The sequence below is a fragment of the Sturnira hondurensis genome, unplaced genomic scaffold, assembly GCF_014824575.4.
Source record: "Sturnira hondurensis isolate 20B ecotype Veracruz unplaced genomic scaffold, ASM1482457v3 Scaffold0000780, whole genome shotgun sequence".
Classification (NCBI taxonomy): domain Eukaryota; kingdom Metazoa; phylum Chordata; class Mammalia; order Chiroptera; family Phyllostomidae; genus Sturnira; species Sturnira hondurensis.
This window is the reverse complement of record NW_028073411.1, coordinates 7,765,968-7,778,161: the sequence shown is the minus strand read 5'-3', so window position 1 is coordinate 7,778,161 and position 12,194 is coordinate 7,765,968. Positions and strand designations below refer to the sequence as shown.

The 12,194-nt window shown below is 41.8% G+C and overlaps 1 protein-coding gene across 5 annotated transcripts in view; it reads right to left on the bottom strand.

Moving 5' to 3' along the window:
• The window catches only part of KCNIP4 (potassium voltage-gated channel interacting protein 4), a 926,001-nt gene that overhangs the window by 177,566 nt on the left and 736,241 nt on the right, over nt 1-12,194 (bottom strand). Inside the window, exon 1 of one of the 5 annotated variants that reach the window (XM_037045017.1) lies at nt 885-1,276. The exons of 3 other annotated variants lie outside the window; for them this stretch is intronic. In XM_037045017.1, the coding sequence (XP_036900912.1) occupies nt 885-996 (112 nt within the window). In that variant the 5' untranslated portion in view covers nt 997-1,276. Of the gene's footprint in view, nt 1-884; nt 1,277-12,194 lie in introns of those variants that run through there. One more of the 5 variants, XM_037045029.1, reaches the window with a different exon arrangement.

Sequence of the window (12,194 nt, the reverse complement as noted above, 5' to 3'; positions counted from 1 at the left end):
GAACATTAGAAAGTGTCTCAGGAACCCCATTCTTCCACTTGAGAAGAGGGGAGATCTTGGGTGCGAAATTGACATGAAATGACAGAAATGATTCAAAGTATGTTACTTCAGGAGAAAAATTATTTCATGAAAAAAATGTGTGTGTACACACACACACACATTGTGAATGCAAAGTTACTCAACATTTTTTTCTCTTTCATCTTTAAATAATAAAAGTGACTTGGGAAATAAAGTTAATATTAGGCAGATAAAATATTTATTGGTAGCAAGCAACAGGGCTGTCTTCTGTGTATTATTTGTTCCCAGAAAAATGAGCAAAGTGGCTCACTGGGAAATATACATGAAACATTTTTGTAGGTTAAGCATCCAAAACACATTTTTGCTAAGCATCCAGTCACTCAACTTGAAGCCAAAAGCTTACCCATTTTATATCATCACCAACTACCCAGCTCCACCCCCACGCCTCCTAACTAATGAGGCACACACAGATATTTCACTCACAAATCAAGGTACTGCTCCAGATGACAGAATTACTCATGACATTTAAGGAGTGGCAGCTGACATGAACTTGGCGACCAAAAATCAACCTGTATCATCACCCTACAGGAAAGAATCCTCACTTCCCACCTAGGAAATATATTTAACCCACGATATCACCCTAAATACCCACAGGTTTCAGATAAAAAGATAATGATGCAAAACCCCTTCCCTCCCAACGTCCAATACCTGGGTAAACAGAAACGAGCGGTACGTTACTAGGCAAGCACGCATATTTTAAAACTTTCACATTGGTTATTAAGCCTCAACTTCTGCAGTGCCTGTATCCAGTTCTTGAACCAGACCTGCCCAACGGCACACACACTAAAGTGGAGCGACCACTTTACCTTCGGAAAAATCAATCAGTCCCAGCAAATGAAGCAGCTTCAGAGATGCACATATAATCACAACAATACCCACTGTTTGCAGTCCTTCGGACTCCCACTCGAGAGTCAACATCCTTCAGGAGGGCAGAGCATCCCAGCCTCCGGACCCCTTTGGAGTGGAGGGAGTTAATGTGAGAATCCCAGCAATATCTGGCTTGGAACAAAGACTCCTGAGGGGAGAAAGTGAGCAGCTCCTCTCAGAAGCGCAGGGCCAGGCAGCAGCCACCCGGGGTGAGGACTGAGCTGGGCTGCAGTCCAGCCTCTCATGCTGATGTTGGCATTTGCCTGCTGTGGTCCCCCAACCACAGCGCGCTGGGGACTCGGTGCTGCTGCTGCCAGTGAGTACTCGGACTTCAGAGCTGCGAAAGAGACATCTGTTGGAGAGCTGGAGACTTTGCTGTGAGGGTGGAGAGAAGGGACACTCCCAGGAAACTTGCCCTGGAGAGCACGGTGGCACTCCACGCTGAATAAGCAACACGGCGCTGCGCAGGGCTGTCTCTGCTCTAGTTTGCTGCCTGGGAAGCTTGCGTGTGACCCCCCCCCCTTTTTTTTTTGCCTTAGCAGCTGCGGTCTCTTCCCAGAGCTTGCATTGTGAGAGCTCAGACCCCTCTTGGGATGCTAGGAAAACACCAATTTCAGTGACTGGTGACTACAGCCCCTTTCAGAAAGCTCCCGTGGAAGCCAGTAATCAGCTTTAGGGAGGAAAGTGCAGGAGCAAAAATTCCATAATTCAGTGCCTTTGCCACAGAAAAGCATCCACAACACCCCCCCCCCCCCACCAAACACAAACACACCTGCTGCTCTTCTGGGACTGTTCTGATCCTGGCTGACACATGGGGAATTGATTCAGTCCTTATGTTTACAAACAAGCATGGATGGAGGGTGGGGGAGAGGAGAACCCTTGTAAGAACACTGATTTTGAGGAACTGCCCCCTGAAAGGTACCACTAGCATCCTTTGAAGTCTCGCTTCAGCTTGTCTCTAAAGCAAGGTTTCACAAACTTCCCTGCTGATAAAAATCACCCCAGGTGCTTGTTGAAAACACTCTTTTAGAGTCTGATTCAGAGGATCCTGGAGTTTGTGTTCTTAAAACCAGAAACTAGGTGACTCTTATCAGGGAGGCATGGGCTGTGCTGTCCCAGAGGATCCCCTGGGGTATTTGGTGCCAAACTAGGCAAACAGCCCAGGCATAGGATGGACTCTGGGCTGTGCCAGCACCACGCTGGCTTCACCATGCTGCCTGTTACCTCCAAGCCTCTGAAGCCCAGCCCCACAGTAATACTGAAGAGAGTTAGTGGGCAAATGGGCACCCTGCTTGCAAAGGACTGTTAGCCCCTGGAACTGATGAACACAGGGCTTCTGGGGACTATCTTAGATCCAGCAAAAGGGACATTTCTTTTTTTTTTTTTTTAATTTTCTTCTTGTGTAATTTTCTGCAAGACACTTACCCTCTCTGAAAAGAGTTTTTATTTTGTGAAGATGCAATTATACTATTGTACTTTAATGCTTTCCTTAAATTTCTCCACTTAAAGGGAATCCTGGGAATTCAATGTGTTCAGAATAATAAGTATTTACCGAGAACTGTGTGCCTGTCAGTATTATAATGATTTATCAATAATTAACTCACCCCCACAGCTCATTTTATAGAAGAAACGGAAGTATAAAGAATCTAATTTCCTTGCCAAAGCTAGACAATAAGTATCTACTCATTCATTCAGCTCTTCATCAACATTTATTAAGCTACTACTATGAGCTAAGAATGATCCAAAATGATGAAATAGCAGATAATGCCCAAACCTATGCCTTGGAGACTTACAGGTAAACAGAGGCAGGCATAAAATTGAATGTGGTCCATAAATGCACCAGCTCTTAAAGACAAGGCTTTACAGGGAATACTGGGAACACAAGAAGGGAAAATCAGCTCCCCTTGGAGAAAGGTCGGTGGTAGTAACAGGAAATAGACTTTCTGGAGGAGGTCACCATCATCAATGGAGGCTTTTATCATTTTTAGAAGTTGTACATCACACACAAACTTTGGGTTCGTCACTCGATCAACCAGGATGGCTGCCAATCAGCCATGGCACTTTGGTTTAACAAGGAAATGACCTAGGTCACACTAGACATATCTGGCAAGGAGACATACTGAAGATACCTACATACAAGACCAGAACAGTGTCTGCAGAGCAGGACCACCCAGAGATAGGCTCCCGGGGATATTCCCCACTTGCCATCACGTATACCAAGCCACTTACTTACCAAAAGACTCAGAAGGGTGGAGTGCACCACTCTCAAGGGTATAACTGAGGCGAGCTTCAGCCATGCTGAGACGGCTGAGCTCCACACACCAAGATGCTGCTCAATGCCACGCTGATCTCCCTTGACATCGGCCTCTGGAGGCTCATCCCTGCTGGACTGAGGACTCCATCTGCCTTGCTGCTCACTTGGCTCCAGAGATCCTTCCTTGTAAGATGCTTACGGCTCCCTTGCCCACCATGCTACTTCCCAGACCTGTGGACTAACACTCTGGGAGTCGGGCTTGTTATCCCCTGTGCTGTTGATACTGATTGTTTCTGAGTGATTAGTATTGTTATTAGGTTACTATGGATTTGGAGTGAATCTGCATTAATAAAAGCTGAGTGAAATTAATCAAGTCCGAGTGACTAGCACAGTCACCTCTGTTGGCTCCATGTTATTTCTCAGTGCCAGTGTCACCTGTAGGACTGGGCACGGGCAGCTCAGCACTTTTGGTTCTTAAGGTCCATTTCTGATGACCTAAGTGGGGACTGAAGGCTGACTTATAGGAAAGACTATATTGCGAACACATGCTTGTGACAGTGACTTTGTCCTTCAGTGGCCCTGACACTCCTCCTTGCTCCTGGGTCTAGCTCCTTTCTCTTCCCCATGAAGACTTCCTCATCAACCCCGCCTACAGGCAGTTTTTCTTCCCTGGGCACCAGAAATACACTCAGGCCACCAGTTTGGCTCTAATTTCATTAGAGCATTTCATTTCCTATAAAATGTTTATGGAAGATACCTTTCTATCAGTCTGCCCAACCTAACTTGCCCATCAAGTTTCTATCCACTTGCCCATCTAACACGTGTTGTTTACGCTTGTGTGTCAGCAAGCAAGGGGACGCAATTCTCAGCAGCTGATCAGAAAATATGTCTTAAGTAACATTTCTCTGAAATTCCTGACAACGTAAAGCTATAGAAAGTCAAAAGTTTAAAAAGAAAGTTACAGGGATTAATTAGGTCAAGTCAATTGCAATACCATCTTATTGGAAAAAAAAACAAAAACCTAAGGTACAAAATTAAGTGACTTGACCAAGGTCCCATGCTAGAATATAATAGTTCTTGAATTCAAATATTCCTTTGTCTAATTCCCAAATCCATTCTTCCCTTTAATACCCCTCAGAAGATTTCAGCAAATATTTTTCAACTAATCTCTTGATTTACAGAGTTAAATGAAGGGTTTTTTAATTGCCACACCCATTTTCCAGGAAAGAAATCCCAAAGATCCTTAAAACTCATGTAAATACCCACAGATAAGACTTTGTTGGTTCTAGGCAGGCCTTCCCTTCAGGGCGATGGCGTCAGTGTGGGATCCATCCGCTGAGGTCTTGGCGGCTCAGCCTTTCCCTTTCTGTTCAGTTCCTTTTACTACTACTGTACTGAGTAGTACTGTACTCAGTACTCTTCCTGTTGCCTCCATTTGTAGGATCTCCTGGCTCTCAAAGGATACCATGAGCTCTTTTGCACGAATTTTGTAAGGTAATACTGCCATCAAAGAGTTTCTGACAAATTTAGGAAAACTGGGGAGACCTATTAATGAACTAATTAATAGAATTCCAGATTACAGTTCTGTCACTTTGTTGAGGGAGCTTGCAAGCCCCAGTCCCCTGTGCTGCATTAAAGTATGCCCTGGCTTTTTCTCCTCCTTCCCAAGATCACCCCTTTCTTTACATTGATTGTAAGGGGTGTCCAGCAAAGTTTTGTCTTCCACACCAAAGAGAGGAATATCAGAAGGATAAGCTATCCTTTCCTGCCGACTTAACTCTAAGCCATGCTATGTACTTTACGTGTACAAACTCACTTCCTCTTGTTCCAAACATGAGTTATGCATTATTATCCCTACTTCAAAATAATTGGAATAATTTCAAAAGTATCCCAATTTCAAAAATAAAAATGAAAGGTCATTGAGATTAAATTATTTTTAAAAAGTCACATTCAATAGAGGGTGCAACCAGGGTTTATACCTGACTTACTTCCCAAATTATAGCTGCTAACATTTAGGGAGAACTTATGAATGTCAGTCACTATTCTAAAATCTTTACACATATTCACTAATAAAGTTAAGGAAAATGTTAAAGTTAGATAGATTTACCTACCTATATGTTGTCTTTCAAAAATACAGACAGAAAAAACAATGAGTATAGAAACTAGTTAAGTCAAATCTCAATTTAAGATTATTAGTTTATATTTATATAAACATTTAGAGATCATTTAAAGGTTACATATTCCAATCTTTCTATTTTATTGATGCTTAAAAGAGATACAAAGAAGAGAACTGACTTTTCAATCAAAGGGTCTGGGAAGCAAACAATGTTGGCCTGAGTCTCATAGTTCTTCATTGTTTCTGAATTATTAACCTTTAATTAAGGGGATATCAGAATGATACATTAAGAAGTTGAAAAAATTAATTTCTAGAAGATACATTTCCTCCTTTCAATGGAGGAATGGGAGCTAGACAGAAGCAAGACAGACAGAAGCAAGACATCGTGTGGTTGGCATCATCTAGAAGATTCCATTGAAAAGAGAAGTCTCATCTAGATTTTGAAAAATAAATGAGAAGAGGATAGAGCAACAGATGTGGACAAGGTTGGTGTGTGACACTTAGTGTCTCTGTTAATTTTAGGGTTTTCTCCCCTTCTGGTGTCTTCTGTTCTACTGACAGCTCTAACTTCTCCCCTAAAGAATATCACATCCTTCTGCCTTGGGGTTGTTCAATGAGTTGGAAAGATCCCTCAATATTCCGCAAACAAGCTTTCCACTCAAATGCAACAGGATTCAAGCTATCTCACTTAGCTTAGGGCTCATTTTGAAAGATTAGCTAATGCACTGGACCTCTTTAAAATACGCATATGGACATCCATTAAACAATTAAGACTTCCTTTTCTGGTTTGAGTGCCTGTTGAATCCCCGGTGTGGTGGTGATGGTGGGAGAATACCTTCCACTTTAAGAAACTTCCAGCAACATTGCCAGTAATGTATCTTGAAAAGTGTTCTTGTGTATTTTCATGATAAAAGCATGTTCAGTATGTAAACTTAATGTAAACTAGTCATAGATTATTGGAAATACAGCTAGAAAAGTTTCATAAGGACATAATCTTTTCTTATGAGTAATGATTTTTTTTCCTGCTGCAATTTCCTTTTCTTGACCTTCCTCGTCTAAACAGACTGGATTTTTTAGTTCCCCAATTGAACCTGAGAGACGATTTTGGCTCTCCTGTCATGGCCCTTTTCGTCTGGCCTCCCTATAAAAGTGTCTGCCACATACCACTACACTGAGCTGCCCTTAGGCCAGTGATTATGAAGGATAATAATAATGACTAGCTTTTTCTTTGTTATATTAAAATTAGGTTTACAATAATTTTAAGCTCATACTATGTGATAGACAGTGTGTTGTATGCACTACCTAAATGATCTCATGGAATCATCACAGCTTTCTGAAAGGGTAAGTAATATTTTTAATCCCTTTTACAGATGAAGGCACTGGAATGCAAAAGCTTAAGTAACTTGCGCAGCATTGTGGAAAGGATCAAAACAGGCCACTCCAAAATATGCCATTTGGGCATAAGGATTATGTTGAGCTAAAGGCAATTGAAAATCGGCAGACAGGGGAAGAGTTCTCTGCTCTCCTTTTATCTAACTAAAAGCAGAGCATAAACTTCCCTTTGTGAAGCTGTCTCCCCAGCCCCTCACTTAGTGCCAGGAAGCAGAGACTGGCAACTCTTATCACCAGAAACAGAGAGCCAGCACAAAATAAGTCTGCATAAACACCCTTAATGAAAATAACCCTTATCTTCTACAAGGTCCCCTCATATATTCCCTAGTCACTTCCCTGCAATTTATCATCACTTGAAACTCAGACTCTCTTTCTTTTGTTAAAATACTATGTAAGCCCCAAAGTTCTTTGAATTTTACTTCTTTTCTGTGAACTTTGATGCACATAAATATTAATACAATTGCATAAATCTGTCCAGGAGGTATCCAGCCATGTAATATGAAAATAGAGACGTTTATTGCAGAAGATACAAGATACAAGAATCATTGTACATAGGACAATGATGCCTCAGTCCTCTTTAAAGGAGACACCTTGGAACCTCACACTGTTCTCCCAATTGCAATCAGCTGCCCTATCATGTTTTCCTGAATCTCACTGATGGTCTGAGATCTCCTCCCTTTCAAAAGTGATTTTAGCTTTGGGAAAAGCCAGAAGTCGTAGGGGGCCAAGTCTGGGCTGAAGAGGGGCTGAGTCACCTGGGTGATTTGATGTTTCACCAAAAAATGTTGCATGAGACGTGATGCCTGAGCAGGCACACTGTCATGATGAAGCTACCAATCACCACTTGCTCATAGCTGTGGTCTGCTGAATCATCTGAATAGCTTCCACAGAGGAATGTGCAAGCTTAACGCAAAATTCAATACATATTTGTAGATCTATTCGCTCAGTCATTTTGAATGCAACGGCCACACTGGACACATGCTCACTCAACAGCATCTACCACCCCCACTGACTAGTATGGTGAAGTTGCTGTTGTTCACACATGTGCATTCTGGTCCACTCTCCTTGGCTGCCACATTTATATTGATATTGCACAAACCATTCTTGTTATATTAACAATGGCTAGACTTTTTCTGGACAGACCTTATGTATACATATATATTTTCTCCTGTTAATCTGACTTTTGCTAGTCTATTTTCAGGCCCAAGTTACTGAACATAAAAGGGAAGAGGAAATGTTTTTCCTCCTAGACAATTACATGCTAGAAATCAGAGCTGGAATTTAACCTCCAGAATTCTCACTCAAGAGTCAATCTGCTTACCTGCCTGGGGGGGTATATGTAAAAATCAGTATTTTTGTCTTGTATTGTTTTTACTGTGGTCCCATTAAACAAAGAAAAGCAATTTAAAATGTAAATTGTAGCAATTTAGCAATGGTGTGGCCTTAACTTCAACTGATATGTAAATGAAAGTAGCAAGTTCTTTCTTGGATCAAGGTCAAGAAGTGAGATAAGGTGAGGGAGAGGGTCGGGAGAGAAGTGAGGGGAAGAAGAAAAATTGAAGGAAGGAGAGAAGAGAGGAAGAAAAGGGAGAGGGAGAAATGAGAGGGAGAAGAGACAGGCAATCCTGTGTGCCATCCACTAGTGGCAGATTCAATAATACAAAGCTGAATTCAGCCTGTTTTCTGCCTGTGGGATTCTCAGAGACTGCCAGAGAAATGATATCTAAAACCAGATTTGAAATGGCTACAGGAAGCAGATGAACAAGTGGTTCTTTCTCCCTGAATTAGTCCCACTTCCCTGGTCCATCAACCTCTAGGGTTCTTTTAACTAGACATGCAAAATAGCCCTTCAGCTCCACTTCTCTCAGCAGTAGCTGCACAGAACCTTAGGAATGGAGCAGGTGGTTTTAAAAGCACAGTAAATGGCATTTTCATGGATGCGGCATTAGCTATACAGCTGGGCATAGGGCCCCGCCTTCAATGTCTGTGCCTGGGCCCGGTGACACCTTCCTGCTTGTTTGGGATGGCACACTGCTGCCATAGATATATCGCGTCATCAGCTTGGTTCTCTTAGTTTTTAGGCACAGGATTCCTCAGAGGGCCCCTGGTATTTTCAGAGCTGCAGTGGCCCATTTCCTGTTTCACAGCAGCGCTTTGGGGATGAGAGCTCAACAGGTCTAGACTTAAGTGCATTCCAAATCTCCAAAGACTCTGAATGATTATCTGGATCATGTTTTGTATACAGTTGTAGGGGCTACATGGGAAAAATACCTGTAGAGTTCTCAAGGTGCTTCTCTGAAAACACTTCTAAAGCCCCCTTGTTTATTTGTTCTCTCTCTTTTCTCAGGTACCAGACTCCAGATTTTTTTTAAGTTTCAATGATTCTTGATTTTAAAACACATGTACACATATAATGATCACAGTGATCATTTCTCTGATCTCCAAAAGAGAGGCTGAAATAGCTAGAGAGGGAACGATTTTTGAGAATTACATGCTTCCCGGGACGTAGTCCATTGATGTTTTAGCCTGATTGACTCCCGCTGGGGATCACTTGCTTTCTCTCATTACACTCATTATTCAAATGCTGTATTAGTTTCTTATTGCTGCTACAACTGATTAGTATAAAGTTGGTGCTTAAGACAACAAATATTTCTTATCTTACAGCTTAGGAAGTATCTGAAACAGGTCCTCAAGGTATTGGCAGGGCTGTGTTCCTTTACGAGGCTTAGGGAAGAATATGTTTTCTTGCCTTTTCCAGCTCTAGAACCCGCCCACATGCCTTGGCAAGCGGCCCCCTCCATCTCCAGCGCCAACAGTGGCCAGCTGAGTCTTTCTCGGGCATCATCATTCTGAACCCAACTGGTCTGCCTCTCTCTTTCACTTACCCTTGTGATTTTAGCCAGGTCTGCCTGGATAATCTATGACAGTGTTCTTATTTTGAGGTCAGCTGATTGGCAATATTAATTTCATCTGCAAGTTTAATTACCCTTTGCATGGAACCCTGCATTTCCATGGGTTCAGGAGATTAGGATGTAGGTTTGTTGGTTTTTTTTTTGTTGAGGGGGGTTGTATTATTCAACTCACATGGTTGTGTTATATAATTTATGTTTAAAAGTAAAAACTCCTTTAGCCCTGGCTGGTGTAGCTCAGTGGATTGATCACGGGCCTGTGAACCAGACGATCACGGTTCGATTCCCAGTCAGGGCACGTGCCTGGGTTGCTAGGCCAGATCCCAGCGGGGGACGCACAAGAGGCAACCATACATTGGTATTTCTTTCCCTCTCTCCTTCCCTTCCCCTCTAAAGGTAAATAAATAAAGTCTTTAAAATTTTTTTTTTAAAAATCTCCTTTAGGTAAGAAAAAAAAGGCTAGTCCTAAACTGAAACCCACAGAGATAGAATCTACTTCATCAGGAGCAAACCACTTGCAATATATTTGCATAAATGCATTTGTGTTTAATATACAGAAAAAGGACCTTGTCTTTGAAAAGGAAAGGGTGGTTCTAATTATCTCTTTTGTCCCTGAATTTCCAATTTTTACTAGAAAAGAAGTCTGAAGTAAGTACATTTTAAAATATTAAAAAGGAACACCAAACAATTTAGAAGCTATAGGCTCATGAGGAAAGTGAGGGACAATGTACTTTCATTTCGGCGGTCAAAGACAGTTCGATACAGAGACGAGGTGTCCTGTGAACGCAGCCCTGAATTTGGAGTTATGGAAGGCAGAACCCTGGAGTAGACAGACTGGGATCATGTTCCTCTGTACAGAATTTCCAGGAAGATAACAATGGTTGATGGAAGAGCAGGTGCTTCTCATGCAGAGAAAATACACTCCCATGCACATTCTCATGAACTGGCCCAGACATTCAAGGATGAATAACACTAGAAATGAACCAAGATCGTCAGCTACAGGGGTTTTTATTTTTAGTTAAAGCTGCTAATGTTCCAAACATGAGAAAGTCACAGGTCATGACTCTCAGAAGGACTCTTCACAGAAGTAACAAAACTGTGGAAATGAGGGGATTTCTCCTAAGAACACTGTGCTTAAAGGGGTGGTGTCTTCTTACACACTTGAGTTAAAAAAAATCAACTCAAACACTTGCCAAACACCTATATTTATACAGGATTTTGTCATAATTTTAGGTGTGTTCATACTTCTACAGACTTGGTTTCACTTATTCCTTGTATCAGTTCATTTTAAAAATGAGAAAATTGAGGTTATGAGAGTTTGCTTTATTGAAGGTCAAAAACAGCAGCAAAACTGGGTTTTAGAACCAGGTGTTCTGGCTCCATATTAGTTTTTTTTTTCTAAAGGACTTACAGAATGTTTTTTTGTGTCGAGTGCTATGGTTAAGTGCTTTACATCAGTGATTTATGAAATGAGGGTAATAAAAGTGGGTACCTCTTTTTGTCAGGAGCAATAAAGGACTTACTTAGTACACAGTGCAGCTAAAGCTTTGAAGGTGCCACAGAACACAAAGTAAGTGCTCTATTTGCAAGAGTAATTATGACTATTTCCTCACAAGCCATCTCTAGGCTATTTCTAACATTACACACAATTGACAAATGAAGAAACTGCAATGGAAAATGGTTGAGGCACGTAACCACTTTTCCTCATAGGTGAACCATGAGAACGTGTCTGCCTTCACAAAGCCATCCTCATCTTGCCTCCAGGGCTTGGTTCTACCTCTTAATTTTTTATTTATTGATTTTTAAAGAGAGAGAAAGAGACATCAATTTGTTGTTCTACCTATCTATGAATTCTTTGGTTTACTCATATATGAGTCCTGACCAGGAATCGACCCTACAACTCTGGTGTATCAGGACAATACTCTAATGAACTGAGCTACCAGGCCAGGGAGGGCTTGGCTCTTTGAAACACAGACACTCAGTCACTCATTTAGTCCTGGGTTTCCAAGCAAGGCAGAGCCTGGGCTAACCGAGCTGTGAAATTGTTCAGTTTGTCTGGAAAGACCCTCTGATTTCAGATGCTGCAGCTCAGTAATCATTTTTTATCTGAGGACTGTGTCCTTCACATACTCTACACCTCACTTTATGTGTGCATTTCTTCATTCATTCATCAGAAAAGTTGACACTGATTTTGTGCCATGAGAAATAGGCAAGGACTGTGGAGGATACATACCATGAAGAAGCTTACTGCCCAGAAGGGGAGATAAGGAAGGAATGCCCATAAGTCAGTAAATCCAAGGGAGAATATAAGTGTCCATGTTTCAAGCGTAGTAGGGAGAATATAAGTGTCCATGAGAAAGCGTGTTTCAAGCGTAGTAGGAGTTCAGTGGAGGGACAGGAGCGGGGAAGTAGGAAGGCTACGGTCCTTCAGAAATGCTTCAGGAAGTCTACGTTTGACCATGAATAGTGGCTTAATTTTCCCTTCAATGAGTCTTTTAAAATGTCGTAGGTGCCTACTGCATGTTAAAATATGTGAGGCCCCCTTCATCCAATCTAATCTAATGGGCTCTACCTTGAA